At 37.1% G+C, this 16,553-nt stretch overlaps 1 protein-coding gene across 5 annotated transcripts in view; it reads left to right on the forward strand.

Moving 5' to 3' along the window:
- Window positions 1-16,553, forward strand: part of LOC136034123 (serine/threonine-protein kinase S6KL-like) — a 362,015-nt gene that overhangs the window by 102,868 nt on the left and 242,594 nt on the right. For all 5 annotated transcript variants that reach the window (XM_065715275.1, XM_065715278.1, XM_065715279.1 and 2 more), the window contains exon 7: window positions 14,144-14,251. In XM_065715275.1, coding sequence (XP_065571347.1) covers window positions 14,144-14,251 — 108 coding nt within the window. The remainder of the gene's footprint in view (window positions 1-14,143; window positions 14,252-16,553) is intronic.

Here is a 16,553-nt window from a genome sequence, read left to right on the forward strand (position 1 = left end):
CAAACGAAGAAAAAAGAGACACTTTTTTGCATTCGGTTCAAGATGGGTTATAAATTCCTACTACAAGGAGGGCAACCAGGAACAAAGAATGTTTTCTCGCCTGTAAATGAAACACGCAAACGAAGAACAACGAGACGGTTTTTCGCCTTCGGTTCAAGATAGGTCAGAAATGTTAAAATTCCTTGTATAAGGAGGAAAACCAGGTACAAAGAACGTTTTCTCGCCTGCAAATGAAACACACAAACGAAGAAAAAAGAAACACTTTTTTGCATTTGGTTCAAGATGGGTTATAAATTTCTACTACAAGGAGGGCAACCAGGAACAAAGAATGCTTTCTCGCCTGTAAATGAAACACGCAAACGAAGAAAAAATAAACACTTTTTTCATTCCGTCTAAGATGGGTTATAAATTCCTACTACAAGGAGGGCAACCAGGAACAAAGAACGTTTTCTCGCTAGAATATGAAAAACGATAGCGAAGAAATAACAGACATTTTTTTTTGCATTTGGTTCAACATAGATAACACATTTTAAAATACCTACTGCTAAGAAAGCAGGAAGAAAGAACTTTTTCTCGCTAGTAAATGATACACGCAAACGAAAGAAAACTAAAACCTCTTTTTGTGCTTTCGGTTCAAGATGTGTCATATATTTTAAAATTCCGCCTGCAAATGAAACATGCAAACGAAGAATAAAGAGACACTTTTTTGCATTCGGTTCAAGATGGGTTATAAATTCCTACTACAAGGAGGGCAACCAGGAACAAAGAATGTTTTCTCGCCTGTGAATGAAACACGCAAACGAAGAACAACGAGACGCTTTTTCGCATTCGGTTCAAGATAGGTCATTGATTATAAAATTTCTACTATAAGGGGGACAACCAGGTACAAAGAACGTTTTCACGCTAGCAAATGAAACACGCAAACCAAGAAAAAAGAGACACTTTTTTGCGTTCGGCTCAAGATGGGTTATAAATTTCTACTACAAGGAGGGCAACCAGGAACAAAGAATGTTTTCTCGCCTGTAAATGAAACACGCAAACGAAGAACAACGAAACGGTTTTTCGCCTTCGGTTCAAGATAGGTCAGAAATGTTAAAATTCCTTGTATAAGGAGGAAAACCAGGTACAAAGAACGTTTTCTCGCCTGCAAATGAAACACACAAACGAAGAAAAAAGAAGCCTTTTTTTGCATTTGGTTCAAGATGGGTTATAAATGTTTACTACAAGTAGGGCAACCAGGAACAAAGAATGTTCTCTTGCCTGTAAATGAAACACGGAAACGATTTACAACGGTACGCTTTTTCGCATTCGGCTCAAGATATATAGGTCAGAAATGTTAAAATTCCTAGTATAAGGAGGAAAACCAGGTACAAAGAACGTTTTCTCGCCTGCAAATGAAACACGCAAACGAAGAAAAAAGAGACACTTTTTTGCATTCGGTTCAAGATGGGTTATAAATTTCTACTACAAGGAGGGCAACCAGGAACAAAGAATGCTTTCTCGCCTGTAAATGAAACACGCAAACGAAGAAAAAAGAGACACTTTTTTGCATTCGGTTCAAGAATGGTTATAATATTCTACTACAATGAGGACAACCAGGAACAAAGAATGTTTTCTCGCCTGTAAATGAAACACGCAAACGAAGAACAACGAGACGGTTTTTCGCCTTCGGTTCAAGATAGGTCAGAAATGTTAAAATTCCTAGTATAAGGAGGAAAACCAGGTACAAAGAACGTTTTCTCGCCTGCAAATGAAACACACAAACGAAGAAAAAAGAAACACTTTTTTGCATTTGGTTCAAGATGGGTTATAAATTTTTACTACAAGGAGGGCAACCAGGAACAAAGAATGTTCTCTCGCCTGTAAATGAAACACGGAAACGAAGTACAACGGTACGCTTTTTCGCATTCGGCTCAAGGTCAGAAATGTTAAAATTCCTAGTATAAGGAGGAAAACCAGGTACAAAGAACGTTTTCTCGCCTGCAAATGAAACACGCAAACGAAGAAAAAAGAGACACTTTTTTGCATTCGGTTCAAGATGGGTTATAAATTTCTACTACAAGGAGGGCAACCAGGAACAAAGAATGCTTTCTCGCCTGTAAATGAAACACGCAAACGAAGAAAAAAGAGACACTTTTTTGCATTCGGTTCAAGATGGGTTATAATATTCTACTACAATGAGGACAACCAGGAACAAAGAATGTTTTCTCGCCTGTAAATGAAACACGCAAACGAAGAACAGCGAGACGGTTTTTCGCCTTTGGCTCAAGATAGGTCAGAAATGTTAAAATTCCAAGTATAAGGAGAAAAACCAGGTGCAAAGAATGTTTTCTCGCCTGCAAATGAAACACGCAAACGAAGAAAAAAGAGACACTTTTTTGCATTGCGTTCAAGATGAGTTATAAATTTTTACTACAAGGAGGGCAACCAGGAACAAAGAATGTTCTCTCGCCTGTAAATGAAACACGGAAACGAAGTACAACGGTACGCTTTTTCGCATTCGGCTCAAGATAGGTCAGAAATGTTAAAATTCCTAGTATAAGGAGGAAAACCAGGTACAAAGAACGTTTTCTCGCCTGCAAATGAAACACGCAAAGAAGAAAAAAGAGACACTTTTTTCATTCGGTTCAAGATGGGTTATAAATTTCTACTACAAGTAGGGCAACCAGGAACAAAGAATGTTTTCTCGCCTGTAAATGAAACACGCAAACGAAGAACAACGAGACGGTTTTTCGCCTTCGGTTCAAGATAGGTCAGAAATGTTAAAATTCCTAGTATAAGGAGGAAAACCAGGTACAAAGGACGTTTTCTCGCCTGCAAATGAAACACGCAAAGAAGAAAAAAGAGACACTTTTTTCATTCAGTTCAAGATGGGTTATAAATTTCTACTACAAGAAGGGCAACCGGGAACAAAGAATGTTTTCTCGCCTGCAAATGAAACACGCAAACATAGAACGACGAGAGGCTTTTTCGCATTCGGCTCAAGATAGGTCAGAAATGTTAAAATTCCTAGTATAAGGAGGACAACCAAGTACAAAGAACGTTTTCACGCTAGCAAATGAAACACGCAAACCAAGAAAAAAGAGACACTTTTTTGCGTTCGGCTCAAGATGGGTTATAAATTCCTACTACAAGGAGGGCAACCAGGAACAAAGAATGTTTTCTCGCCTGTAAATGGAACATGGAAAGTTATAACAACGGGACGCTCTTTCGCATTCGGTTCAAGATCAGAAATAGGTCAGAAATGTTAAAATTCCTAGTAGAAGGAGGACAACCAGGTACAAAGAACGTTTTGTCGCCTGTAAATGAAACTCGCAAACGAAGAAAAAATAAACACTTTTTCCGTTCGGTTTAAGATGGGTTATAAATTCCTACTACAAGGAGGGCAACCAGGAACAAAGAATGTTTTCTCGCCTGTAAATGAAACACGCAAACGAAGAACAACGAGACGGTTTTTCGCTTTCGGTTCAAGATAGGTCAGAAATGTTAAAATTCCTAGTATAAGGAGGAAAACCAGGTACAAAGAACGTTTTCTCGCCTGTAAATGAAACACACAAACGAAGAAAAAAGAGACACTTTTTTGCATTCGGTTCAAGATGGGTAATAAATTTCTACTAGAAGGAGGACAACCAGGAACAAAAAATGTTTTCTTGCCTGTAAATGAAACACGCAAACGAAGAAAAAATAAAAACTTTTTTCGTTCGATTTAAGATGGGTTATAAATTCCTACTACAAGGAGGGCAACCAGGAACAAAGAATGTTTTCTCGCCTGTAAATGAAATACGCAAACGAAGAACAACGAGACGGTTTTTCGCCTTCGGTTCAAGATAGGTCATAAATGTTAAAATTCCTAGTATAAGGAGGAAAACCAGGTACAAAGAACGTTTTCTCGCCTGCAAATGAAACACACAAACGAAAAAAAAGAGACACTTTTTTGCATTCGGTTGAAGATGGGTTATAAATTTCTACTACAAGGAGGGCAACCAGGAACAAAGAATGTTTTCTCGCCTGTAAATGAAACACGCAAACAAAGAACGACGAGACGCTTTTTAGCATTCGGTTCAAGATAGTTCATAAATTATAAAATTCCTACTATAAGGAGGACAACCAGGTACAAAGAACGTTTTCTCGCCTGTAAATGAAAGACGCAAGCGAAGAAAAATGACATTTTTTGCATTCGGTTCAAGATGGGTAATAAATTTTAAAATTTCTACTGCAAAGAGGGCAACCAGGAAGAAAGAACGTTCTCTAGCTAGCAAATGAAACACGGAAACGAAGAAAAAAGAGACACTTTTTTTGCATGTGGTTCAAGATGGTAAAAATTTTAAATTCCTACCACTAGGAGGGCAACCAGGAACAAAGAACGTTTTCTCGCTAGCTAATGAAACTCGCTAGGGAAGAAAAAAGAGACACTTTTTGTGGTCAGTTAAAGATGGAATCGTAAATTTTAAAATTCCTACTACAAGGAGAGTAAGCAGGGACAAAGAACATTTTCGCGCAACGAAATATTAAGCAGGAGAAAGCAGGTTTTAATTTCGACAAAGTAGTGAACAAAAAAAAAGACTACACTTTAACTAAAAAGAAAATAAATTGTCTGAATATTTCAGTTAAAGTTTAAGTTAACCTTTTTTTAGTTGAGGTGTAGTTTTGTTTTTATTCTTTGTTCACTGCTTTGTCGAAATTAAAACCTGTTTTCTATTGCTTAATTTTGTTTAAATGGAAAAAGCAGTGTGGTCAAAGAAATTTTTTTCTCGCTGTTATTAAATGAAACACGCAAACGAAAGAACACTAGACCTTTTTTTTACTTTCGGTTCAAGATGGGTTATATGTTTTAAAATTCATGCTGTAAGGAGGGCAACCAGGAAGAAAGGAGAGAAAAATACACACAAAGACACAGAGTCAGACACATATACACACAAAAACAGGCCCAGAGATATGCAAACAGACGCTCAGTCACACGGACACTTCGGGAGAGAGACAAAAACACACACACACAAAAACACAAAGTCCGACAAATAAACACACAAAGACAGACACAAAGACATTCAAACAGACGGTCAGTCGCACAGATACGGTGGGAGAGACATAAAAATACTCAAAAACACAGAGTCAGACAAACAAACACACAAAGACTGGCAGAGAAAAATGCAAACAGACGCTCAGTCACACAGGCACGGTGGGAGAGAGACAAAAAACACACAAATTTTCACAAAGTCAGACACACAAACACCCATAGACAGTCACAGAGTCAAGCAAGCAGACACTTAGTCACACAGGCATGGTGAGAGAGAGACAAAAAACACATACAAAAACACAAAGTCAGACACACAAAAAAAGCATAGACTGGCACGAAGACATGCAAACAGACGCTCAGTTACACTGGCACGTTATAGGAGAATAAAAAAAACACACACAAAAATACAAAGTGAGACATACAAACACACAAGGCACAGAGACATGAAAACAGACGCTCAGTCACACAGGGAGGGTGGGAGAGAGACAAAAAAACAAACACAAAGACAGGCACGGAGATATATAAACTGACGCTCAGTTACATTTGCACGATGGGGGAGGGAAAAAACACACACAAAAACAATGTCAGACACACCAATACAGGCACAGAGACATGCAAGCAGACGCTCAGTCACACAGTCACTGTGGGAGAGAGACAAAAAACACACACAAAAACCTAAAGTCAGACACACAAACACAAAAAGACAGGCACAGAGATGCAAAGAGACGCTTAGTCACACAGGCACGGTGGGAGAGAGACAAAAAAAGTCAGACACACTAATACAGACACAGTGACAACAGACGACAACAGACAACAGTGACAAACAGACGATCTCTCACAAAGGTACGGTGGGTGAGAGACAAAAATACAAACAAAAACACAAAGTCAGACACACAAGCACACAAAGAGAGACATGGAGACATGCAAGCAGACACTCTGTCATACAGGCACGGTAGGATACACACAAAACAACTAAGTCAGACAAAAACACAGTCCTATTGGGAAATACAAGGAATTGTTTTAGGGGCAGGGGCAATTTTCTGCAAGGGAGAATTTTCCAAGGGGAGAATTTTCCAGGGAAGTTTCCCGGGAAAATTCTTGGGAAAATCTTATTCGGGGGGGGGGGGTTCCTTCCATGATTTCAAAAATGGGCAGAAACTGAATTTTTAAAACAAGTTTTTTAACTAATAATTATGGAGCAACATAAAAACTTAAAACCAGCATAAACTATTCCATATATAAGGAGAGCTGCACCTTCCATAGTCCCTCGCTCTTTACTCAAATATTTGTTTTTTTTAGAAAGACTTCTTAACCACAAGGGCCTTTGAATTTGAATAACGAGTGTTTTTGAAGAACTCTAAGACTTAAGCGTAAAGAGTGAGTGATCGAGGAGGGTAGTCTCTAAATATATGGAACAATTTCTGTTTGTTATAAAATTTTAATGTTGCTCCATACTTTCAAAGGAAAAAAAATTTTTCTCTGTAATAACAAAATATTAAATTAAATATTTGGAGGATTTGGTCCCGAGTCTGAAAGAAAAAGGAAGCAAGTTGTTTAGATTCATTTATCTTAAATTTAGTAAGAGAAAAGATTGTCAAAAAGTATTGTTTCCCGAAAACGTGGATAAAACTTTGGATTGCATGAATGTGGTCGTATTTCTTTTTTACATTCGGTTTTTCCTCACGGTTCCCATTGACCTAGGATTTAGTTTCATATCTCATAGGTCTTTTCGATGGATCTCATTTGTATCCCGTAAAATAATCGATATTTATTTCTAATTGTCTTGCTGTTATGGGAAACAAGGTTTCCGGAGTAACTCGGTTTTAAAATTTGTTCTTCATTAAGATACCACTTACCTTTACGCTTACAAAGCTTCGGCACGAATAAAGAGAGGGAAGTAATGAGGAAAATTTCTTGTAAATAACTGCATATACGGTCTTTTTATTGTGAATCTAAGAGCAAGGCATGGGCAAAGCCAGGAGGAAGCATTACCTCAATAGCGAACTCACAGTAGAGATTTATGAAATTTTTACAAAGCGAACTAGTGGCCTATTAAAGTGTTTAGGATACAATGTTGAATATCTCTCATCCTTCTTCTTCTTCACGAACAAATCTTCATTAAATCTTCAATAACATTAAAATCATCTTCATCTTCTTCACCCCTCTTCTGTCTTGTTAAGATTACCAAAACTTTTAAACCGGTAAAACTTGTGATTTTATGTATTTTTGTCAAGTGCATGAGGACCTTAGTTGTATATTAAACAAAAAAAAACAAGTTTTTTAACTGAAAGTAAGGAGCGACATTAAACCTTAAAACGAACAGAAATTACTTCGTATATGAAAGGGGCTGCTTCCTCATCAACGCCCCGCACTTTACGCTTTACGCTCTTTCTCTCAGCTCTTCTTTTTAAAACAGTAAAAAACTTTAGTGTAAAAAGCGGGGCGTTGATGAGGAAGCAGCCCCTTTCATATACGAAGTAACTTTTGTTCGTTTTAAGTTTTAATGTCGCTCCTTACTTTCAGTTAAAAAAACTTGTTTTTTTTAAAATTTAATTTCTGAATGTTTTTGAATCAATGCATGTTTTGATTTTGTCTCTCCGCAGAGGAATAATCAAATCGAAGTTTGCATATTTATTTTTGGCTAAATGGCTTTCTCATAGTTTTGATCGAATGATTTTGAGAAAAAAAGAGCGGGGGAGGAAGCCTAGTTGCCCTCCGATTTTTTGGTTACTTAAAAAGGCAACTAGAACTTTTAATTTTTTACGAATGTTTTTATTAGCAAAAGATATACGTAATTTCTAAATAAGCTTACATAACGAACTTTTGTATTCTCATGTTCTTATTACATATATGAGGGGTTCACCCTTCGTCAGTACTTCGCTCTTTACATTAAAGCTTAAATGTTGTCCCAATTCATTAAGAATGACCCCTGAATCACAAAAGCCGTAGAATAAATAGTTGAAATTACTAAAACTACTTTAGCGTAAAGAGCGAGGTATTAGGAGGAGGTGAGCCCCTCATATGCGTAATAATTTCTGTTCGTTTTAAGTTTTAATGCTGCTCCTTACTTCCAGTTGAAAAAAACTTTTTCATATTTATTTTTTCATTGTTTTTTTTTTAATAATTCTAGAAAATCCTGCGCTCCCTTCATGGAAATTGTCTTCCCCCATGACAAATTCCTCGAGGGAAAGTTACCCCAGCATATCCCCCTCTTTTCGACCCCTCCTTCCAACCAAAAAATCCCCCTGAAAACGTCTGTACACTTCCCAATAACCATTACTATATGTAAGCACTGGTCAAAGTTTGTAACTTGTAGCCCCTCCCACGGGGACTGTGGTGGAGTAAGTCGTCCCCAAAGACATAGTTATAAGGTTTTTCGACTACGCTGAATAAAATGGCTTTCTCAGAATTTTGATCCGTTGACTTCGGAAAAATAATTAGCATGGGAGGGGGCCTAGGCGCCCTCCAATTTTTTGGTCACTTAAAAAGGGCACTAGAACTTTTCATTTCCGTTAGAATGAGCCCTCTCGCAACATCCTAGGACCATTGGGTCGATACGATAGCCCTGGCAAAAAGAAACAAACGAAAAAAACAACAACAAATAAACAAATAAACACGGATCCGTGATCTGCCTTCTGGCAAAAAATACAAAATTCCACATTCGTCAAGATTCTATGACTTTTAGGGGGTGTTTACCCCTATTTTCTAAAATAAGGCAAATTTTCTCAGGCTCGTAACTTTTGATAGGTAAGACTAAACTTGATGAACCTTATATATTTAAAATCAGCATTAAAATGCTATTCTTTTGATGTAGCTATTGGTATCAAAATTCTATTTTTATAGAGTTTTGGTTACTATTGAGCCGTGTCGCTCATTACTACAGTTCGTTACCACGAACTGTTTGACTGTATGACAAGTGTTTCTTTTGTATGTTCTATTATGTCACTGAACGAATATGCCACGTCAAAAATAGTCTTTTCACGGGATTTTAGATTCTTTTGCGCGGAAATCTCATGCTTTTTTTTTTACAATATTTCCAAAATACAAGAAATTATATTTTTCAAAACAATGAAGAACCTGTCTTGTGAACAATCCCATATGCTGCCTTTCTCTTATGAATCAAATAGTGAGGAGGCATGGGCAAGAGGAAGCAAACTCTTAAAAGAGGTTTATAAAATATTTTTTTTTAGATTTCATCTTTAATTTTTTTTTTAGCTTATAGAAGTAGCTAGGGACGGAATGTTGAGTGGCTATGACGTTAGATTTAGCAAAAATTTAAAAACCGGTAAAACTTGTGATTATACGTGTTTTTGTTAAGTTCATGAAGGCCTGGAACCTAGTTGTATGCTGCGTGATAAGTGTTTCTGTTATGTCTTCTATTATGTCACTGAACAGATATTCCCACGTAAAAAAAATAACATTGTTCATGGAATTTTAGATTCTCTTGCGCAGAAATCTCACTCTAGTTTTTTAAATACTTTCGAATTAAAAGCTTATCTTGCGCTATTTTGGTGTCAAAAACCTCTCTATTGCCGTTCTTAAAGTGGAAACCCACCAAAAGTGATTGTAAAGTTAATTTGAAACAGAATTCGGCTCTCTCTGCATCACAAGTTATTATATATTAAGTTCAACTATTTTATCTTCACTTTTTAAAATAATAAATGCAAATAAAAATATTTTTCAAAGTATAGGGAGGGAGCAGCAATTTTTTTTCAACTTATCTATTTATCTAGGAGGCTATACAAATCTCCTTTTACTAGTCCTTGAAGCTTTTGCTTCATAAAATTTTTGTCCTGTTCTGGGATAAGTTGCTGTTCAATGGGACAAAATGTCGCTTGATCTCTTTTGTTGCATATTTACGGCACTAGCTCTTTAGATTCTCCCTCGAATTTGCCGTTTTTCGATAATATACGACTACAGGTTTATGACTATTGCCTCAACACGAACACCCCTGGGAAAAAAAACCTCACACAAATGGCCCTTCTTCTCTAGAAAAATAAGAAATTTTGTTATTTTTGTGGATAATAGCCTTAGGGTTTTCATAGTTGTAGAGCTTCTTTTTGTGCTTTGTATCATAAACGCAGCCATTTTTGGAAGAAACATACTCTTTCTAAAATACTGGGTTCGCCGTCTTAACCATCATTTATAATTATTTACTTGTCTAGATAACATTTCACTTACTCCAAAGTTCATTCACTTTAGTAAATTTTCTTTTAGGGGAAACTTTGTCTTTTAACAAAAGGGCGGAAATTGAACATTTTCGGAGACTTCTACGAAGAAAAAGCTTGGGAAGATAATCGCAGTAACAAATCAAGTTTGACTTCAGATTTTTAGGCACAGTTTAGTAAAGCATAAATCCTTAGCGATCCTTTATCGTGTGTCAGCTCCATAAATAAAAATGATTTGTGAACCAACTTTACATTAGAACTGTCATCATCATTTTTCTCTATGCAATGGACGCTCTTAATTTAATGTTTCTTTTTTTCTGTTTTGGTCAATTTCAGTCAGCAAGGGCTGAAGCTATATCAAACAGTTCGTGGTAACGAACTGTAGTAAGGAGCGACCCGGCGCAATAGTAACCAAAACTCTAAAAAATGAAATTTTGATACCAATAGCTACATCTAAAGAATCGCATTTTAATGCTGATTTTAAATATGTAAGTTTCATAAAGTTTAGTCTTACCCATCAAAAGTTGCGAGCCTGAGAAAATTTGCCTTATTTTAGAAAATAGGGGGAAAACCCCCCTAAAAGTCATAGAATCTTAACGATCAGATCAGGCTGCTTCCTCATCAACGCCCGCTCTTTACGCTATACTTTTTACTGTTTTAAAAAGCAGAGTTAAGAGAAAGAGTCAAACTTTAGCGTAAAGAGCGGGGCGCTGATGAGGAAGTAGCCCCTTTCATATACGAAGCAATTTTTGTTCGTTTTATGTTTTAATGTCGCTCCTTACTTTCAGCTAAAAAAACTTGTTTTTTTTTATTTAATTGAATTAGTAAAATTGAAGCAGATATGTTTTTTCGGTAATAGAAAAATTGATGTATTAGGTAAATTAAAGTTTCAACATTTTATCTATATTTTTAAATTATGGTTCGAGAAGGTGTGTACTTCTAGTTCGGCCTTTTCTCCACTTAGAAGGCTTGAAATGCTTTAAATACAGATCAGAGCCTTAAATGAAAAAACAAACGCTTAAAATCTGGCCTAAGTTAGAAACCGCGTAGTTGATTTCATTTTTATATCTTCTTAACTGTTACACAAAGTGCTCATTGCAACGTCTGTCTTGCTTAAGCAAGGATGTTGCTTTTTATGGCCCTTGGTATCTACTAAGTGACATATAGCGATCGAAAATTCTGTCGGTCCGTCGGTCTATCTGTCTGTCGGTCTGTCTGTCTGTCTGTCCTGGTTTTGCTACTTTAGGCACTTCCAGGTAAGCTAGGACGATGAACTTTGGCAGGCGTAACCGGAACTAGACTAGACAATTTCCAGATTAAACTGGAAATTGTCGTTTCCCCGATTCGACCATCTGAGGAGGGGAGTGGGGGGACGGTTAAATCGGAAAATTAGAAAAAATGAGCTATTTTTAACTTACAAACGGGTGATCGGATCCTAGTGAAATTTGATGTTTGGTAGGATATCGTGTCTCAGAGATTTTATTTTAAATCTCGACCGGATCTGGTGACATTTGGGGGAGTTGGGTCGGGAACCTAAAATCTTGGAAAACGCTTAGAGTGGAGGGATCGGGATGAAAGTTGATGGGCAAAATAAGCACAAGTCCTAGATACGTGATTGACATAATCGGAACGGATTCGATCTGTTTGGGGGAGTTTGGGGGCGGGGGTTAATTCTGAAAAACTAGAAAAAATTAGGTATTTTTAAATTACGAAGGAGTGATCGGATCTTAATGAAATTTGATGTTTGGAAGAATATCGTGTCTCAGAGCTCTTGTTTTAAAGCCCGACCGAATCCGATGATAGTTTGGGGAGTTTGGGGGGGGGAGAACCTGAAATATTGGAAAACGCATAGAGTGGTGGAATCCGGATGAAACTTGGTGGGAAGAATAAGCACAAGTCCAAGATACGTGACAGACATAAACGGACCGGATCCACTCTCTTTGGTGGAGCTGGGGGGGGGGAGTAACACGGAAAAACTAGAAAAAATTAGGAATTTGTAACTTACGAACGGGTGATCAGATGTTTCTGAAATTTAATATTGAGAAGGATCTTGTGCTTTAGAGCTCTCATTTTAAATCCCGACACGATCCGGTGACGTTGGGGGGAGTTCGAGGGGTAAACCTGAATTCTTGGAAAACGTGAAAAGTGAGGTATCTTTATCTTACGAATGGTTGATCGGATCTAAATGAAACTTGATATATAGAAGGATCTTATGTCTCATATGCTCCATTTTCAATTCGAATCCGATCCGGGGACATATGGGGTTGGAAGGAGGAAAGAGAAATATTGGAAACTGGAAATCTTAGAAAACGCTTAGAGTGAAGATATCGAGATGAAACTTGATGGGAAGTATAAGCACAAGTTATAGATACGTGATTGACATAATTGGAACGGACCCGTTCTCTCTGCGGGAGCTGGGGGGTGTTAATTTTGAAAAATTAGAAAAATTGAGGTATTTTTATCTTAAGAACAGGTGACCGGATCTTAATGAAATTTGATATTTAGAAGGAGCTGATGTCTCAGAGCTCTTATTTCAAATCCCGACCAGATCTGTCGACATTGAGGGGAGTTGGAGGGGGAAACCGGAAATTTTTGAAAACGCTTAGAGTGGAGAAATTGGGATGAAACTTGGTGGGTAGAATAAGCAAATGTCGTAGATACGGGATTGACGTAACCGTACTGGATCGCATCAACTCACCATCGCATTTTGAAGCAAATAATTTAACTTCAACTTGAAATTTAACGTAAAAAGCGCTCTCCAGTTTTACCTGATTCCAATAAATAGAATAATTTGTTTAAGGTTCCCCTTCAAGATTAATGTTCAATTTAATTGGCTAGGAATCAACATTTCCCGTCAAACACCCTTCCATAAAAGATGCCGTACGATGCTAAAAAAAAAAAAAAAAAGAAATCTAATCCATTCGTCAGCATATTAAAGAAAAGAAGAAACTGTGCATTGTTGGAATTCTGCCATATTCGAGGAGATTTTGTCTTTGTGTAATATACTACGAACTACTGGGTAAAAAAAAGGTAAAGGATACGGCATTAGACTTTACAGTCCGTGCCGGCGGTGCTGATCTCCGTTTCTTAGCCCTTCAGCCAGGAAGTGCAATGGGGGGTTGGGGGCCAGCCATCCTGTGCTTCCGCACACCCTTCCTGTTTACCTTCCCCAGATTTCTCTAGGTACTCATTTTGAGCTGGGTCGACTCTGGCTAAGCTTACAGAGTCACGCCACTGACCCCCGTCCCAAACTGAAGAATTGGGTACACTGGGATTCGAACCCGCGTCCTCTCAGACAAAGGATCCCGAATCCAGCGCACCAACCCTACGGTCTACGGTATGGAAAAGTTTGAGGACTTGGTCCCTAGGGTGGACTAAGTGGAGGACTAAAATAGGTGTCTCTTCTAGAGACCCTAAGTTTGCTTCTTGATTGTGTTTTAAATTAAGGTATGCATTGCTTATGGTGGAATAATTACTACACTGGAAAATTGAAGCTGCAAGATTCTTCTGGCTCGTCGCCAGATAATGCAATCGCCAGCCTCAAGTATTATTCCTGTCTCCCTTTTGGAGGGCTCCCGAAATAAGGGATATCAAGACCAAAACAAAATTGTTTAGGTACGCTACAAGATTTCTGCTATAAATGTTGCCGTTGGATAGAATTTCCGCCCACAAGCGGGTCTATTTTATTGAAGTAGGTCTGCAATTTTCAGTGCAGATCGCTATTGTACTGGCTTCTATTTTTTCCTCTCTTTCTTTTGTTAATATTCTGTCTTTTTCTTTGTCTGCTCAAGATTATTGATAAAATGATATTAAATTACGCAGTAATTGGTCAAAACATTGTTCTCGGGCACATTAAACGGTTTGTGTTCTCGTATTGTTTTTTTTTTCATGTTTTTGTTTTCAGTTCGTGTTCTGACGCTATGTGTTTTTGTATTTAAGATTCATGTATTTTCTTTTTTAGTTTCAGAACTAGCTGAAAGAGGGGATCTTTTAAAATTATGGCAAGTTCATGGTAAAATGGAAGAAGATCTAGTCAAGATTTACCTTGTACAAATTGCCTCGGCAGTCGGTAAGTTATCGGTGTTGCATCACCAATTTGAAATTACAAATTAAATATGAAAAAAAAGTTTTTTTAACTGCAAGTAAGGAGCGATATTAAAACTTAAAACGAGCAGAAATTATTCCGTATATGAAAGGGGCTGTCCCCTCCTCAACACCTCTCTCGTTACGCTATAGTTTGACTCTTTGTCACTGTTTTACTTTTTAGAACAATAAAAAACTTTAGCGTCAAGAGCGAGGCGCTGAGGAGGGGACAACCCCTTACATATACGGAATAATTTCTGTTCGTTTTTAAGTTTTAATGTTGCTCCTTACTTGCAGTTAAAAAAAACTTGTTTTTTTTTTATTTAATTTATGAACGTTTTTGAATTAATGCATGTTTTGATTTTGGCTCACCGCACAAGAATAATTAAAACGAAATTTGTATATTAATTTTTTTTGGCTAAACCGCTTTCTCATAGTTATTATCGGACGATTTTGATAAAAAAAGAGGTGGGGGGAGGGGGCCTAATCACCCTCTAATTTTTGGTTACTTAAAAAAGGAACTAGAACTTTTTTTAACGAACGTTTATATTAGCAACAATATACGTAACTTACGAATCAACTTACGTAACGAAATATTTGTATATTTTTATTACGTATATGAGGGCGTTCGCCCCCTCGTCAATACCTAGCTCTTTACACTAAAGCTTGAATTTCGTCCCAGTTCTTTCAGAATGACCCCTGAATCACCATGGTCGTAGCATAAATAGTTGAAATTAAAACACAGTAGCGCAAAGAGCAAGGCATTGTGGAGGAGACGAACTCCTTATATACATAATATTTTCTGTTCATTGTAGGTTTTAATGCTGCTCCTTACTTCCAGTTGAAAAAAACTTTTTTTCTTATTTATTTTCTCATTGTTTTCTCTAAATGATGCTAGAAAACCCTGCGCCCCTTCATGGAAATTCACTTCCCTCATGATAAATTGTCCATCGAAATATCCTCATACTTAACCCCTCCCCCAACCCATCCCCACCCCAACGCTAAAAAGTCCACCTGAAAACGTCTGTGTACACTTCCCAATAACCATTACTATATGTAAACAATAGTTAAAGTTTGTAACTTGCAACCCCTCCCCCGGGGACTGTGGGGGATTAAGTCGTCTCCAAAGACATAGTTATTAAGTTTTCGACTATTATGAACAAAATGGCTGACTCAAAATTTTGATCCGGTGACTTTGGGAAAAATGAGCGTGGGAGGGGGCCTAGGTGCCCTCCATTTTTTGTTTACCTACAAAGGGTATTAGAACTTTTAATTTTTGTTAGAATGAGCCCTTCCGCGACTTTCTAGGACCACTGGGTCGATACGATTACCCAGGGGGAAAAAAACCAACAAACCAACGAATAAACACCCATTCGTGATCTGTCTTCTGGAATAAAGTACAAAATTCGACATTTTTTTTAGGTAGGAGCTTGAAACTTATACAGAAGGGTTCTCTGATACGCTAAATGTGATGGTGTGATTTACGTTAAGATTCTATTACTTTTAAGGGGTATTTCCCCCTTAAGGCAAATTTCCTCAGGCTTGTAATTTTAGATAGGTAATATTAAACTTGATTAAACTTATATATTTAAAATCAGCATTAAAATAAAATTCTTTTGATATAACTATTGGTATCAAAATTCAATTTTTTTAGAGTTTCGGTTACTATTGAGTTGGGTCGTTCTTTTCTACAGTTCGTTACCACGATCTGTTTGATAAGTACAGTATACTCGTATTTCAAGTACCAAGAACAGTGAAAATAAATTCCCATGATTTGAATTGGTTAAGCGGATTTTTTTTTTAAATTAAGTTGACCTCAATTTGCACGATGTAGTTTTTGGTATTAGCGGATGCCTATTAAAAAAAAAACAAAAAAAAAAAAAAAACAAAAAATATGGGTGAAAAAAAGCTAAACACGCTAGAAGATAAATGTCCAGTCACGGGAGATAAGTTAAGAACACAAATTACCAAACAGTTCAAGAAGGTGTTGATTTTCTTCGTAGGTGTTTTCATTCGGTAGATTTCCTTGGGGAATCAAAAAACTACTAATGTTTGGTTTTTCTCACTGACTAAAGGTGATTTCAGATGTTAATTAATTTTGCTTAATTTAATTTCAAGGTTCTACGTGGTATCATTGATTTGGAGGGGAAACTGCCCTAAACACCTCATGTTGTTAAAATACCTAAATGAAAATTTTTAATAAGTCGCTGCTCTTGACGTAGGAGTAGGTCTGAGATGGATCCAGGGTGTAAATTTTTCTGCATTGTAATTTTTTCTTGTGTTTTTTT

The sequence above is a fragment of the Artemia franciscana genome, chromosome 12 (assembly GCF_032884065.1).
Source record: "Artemia franciscana chromosome 12, ASM3288406v1, whole genome shotgun sequence".
NCBI lineage: Eukaryota > Metazoa > Arthropoda > Branchiopoda > Anostraca > Artemiidae > Artemia > Artemia franciscana.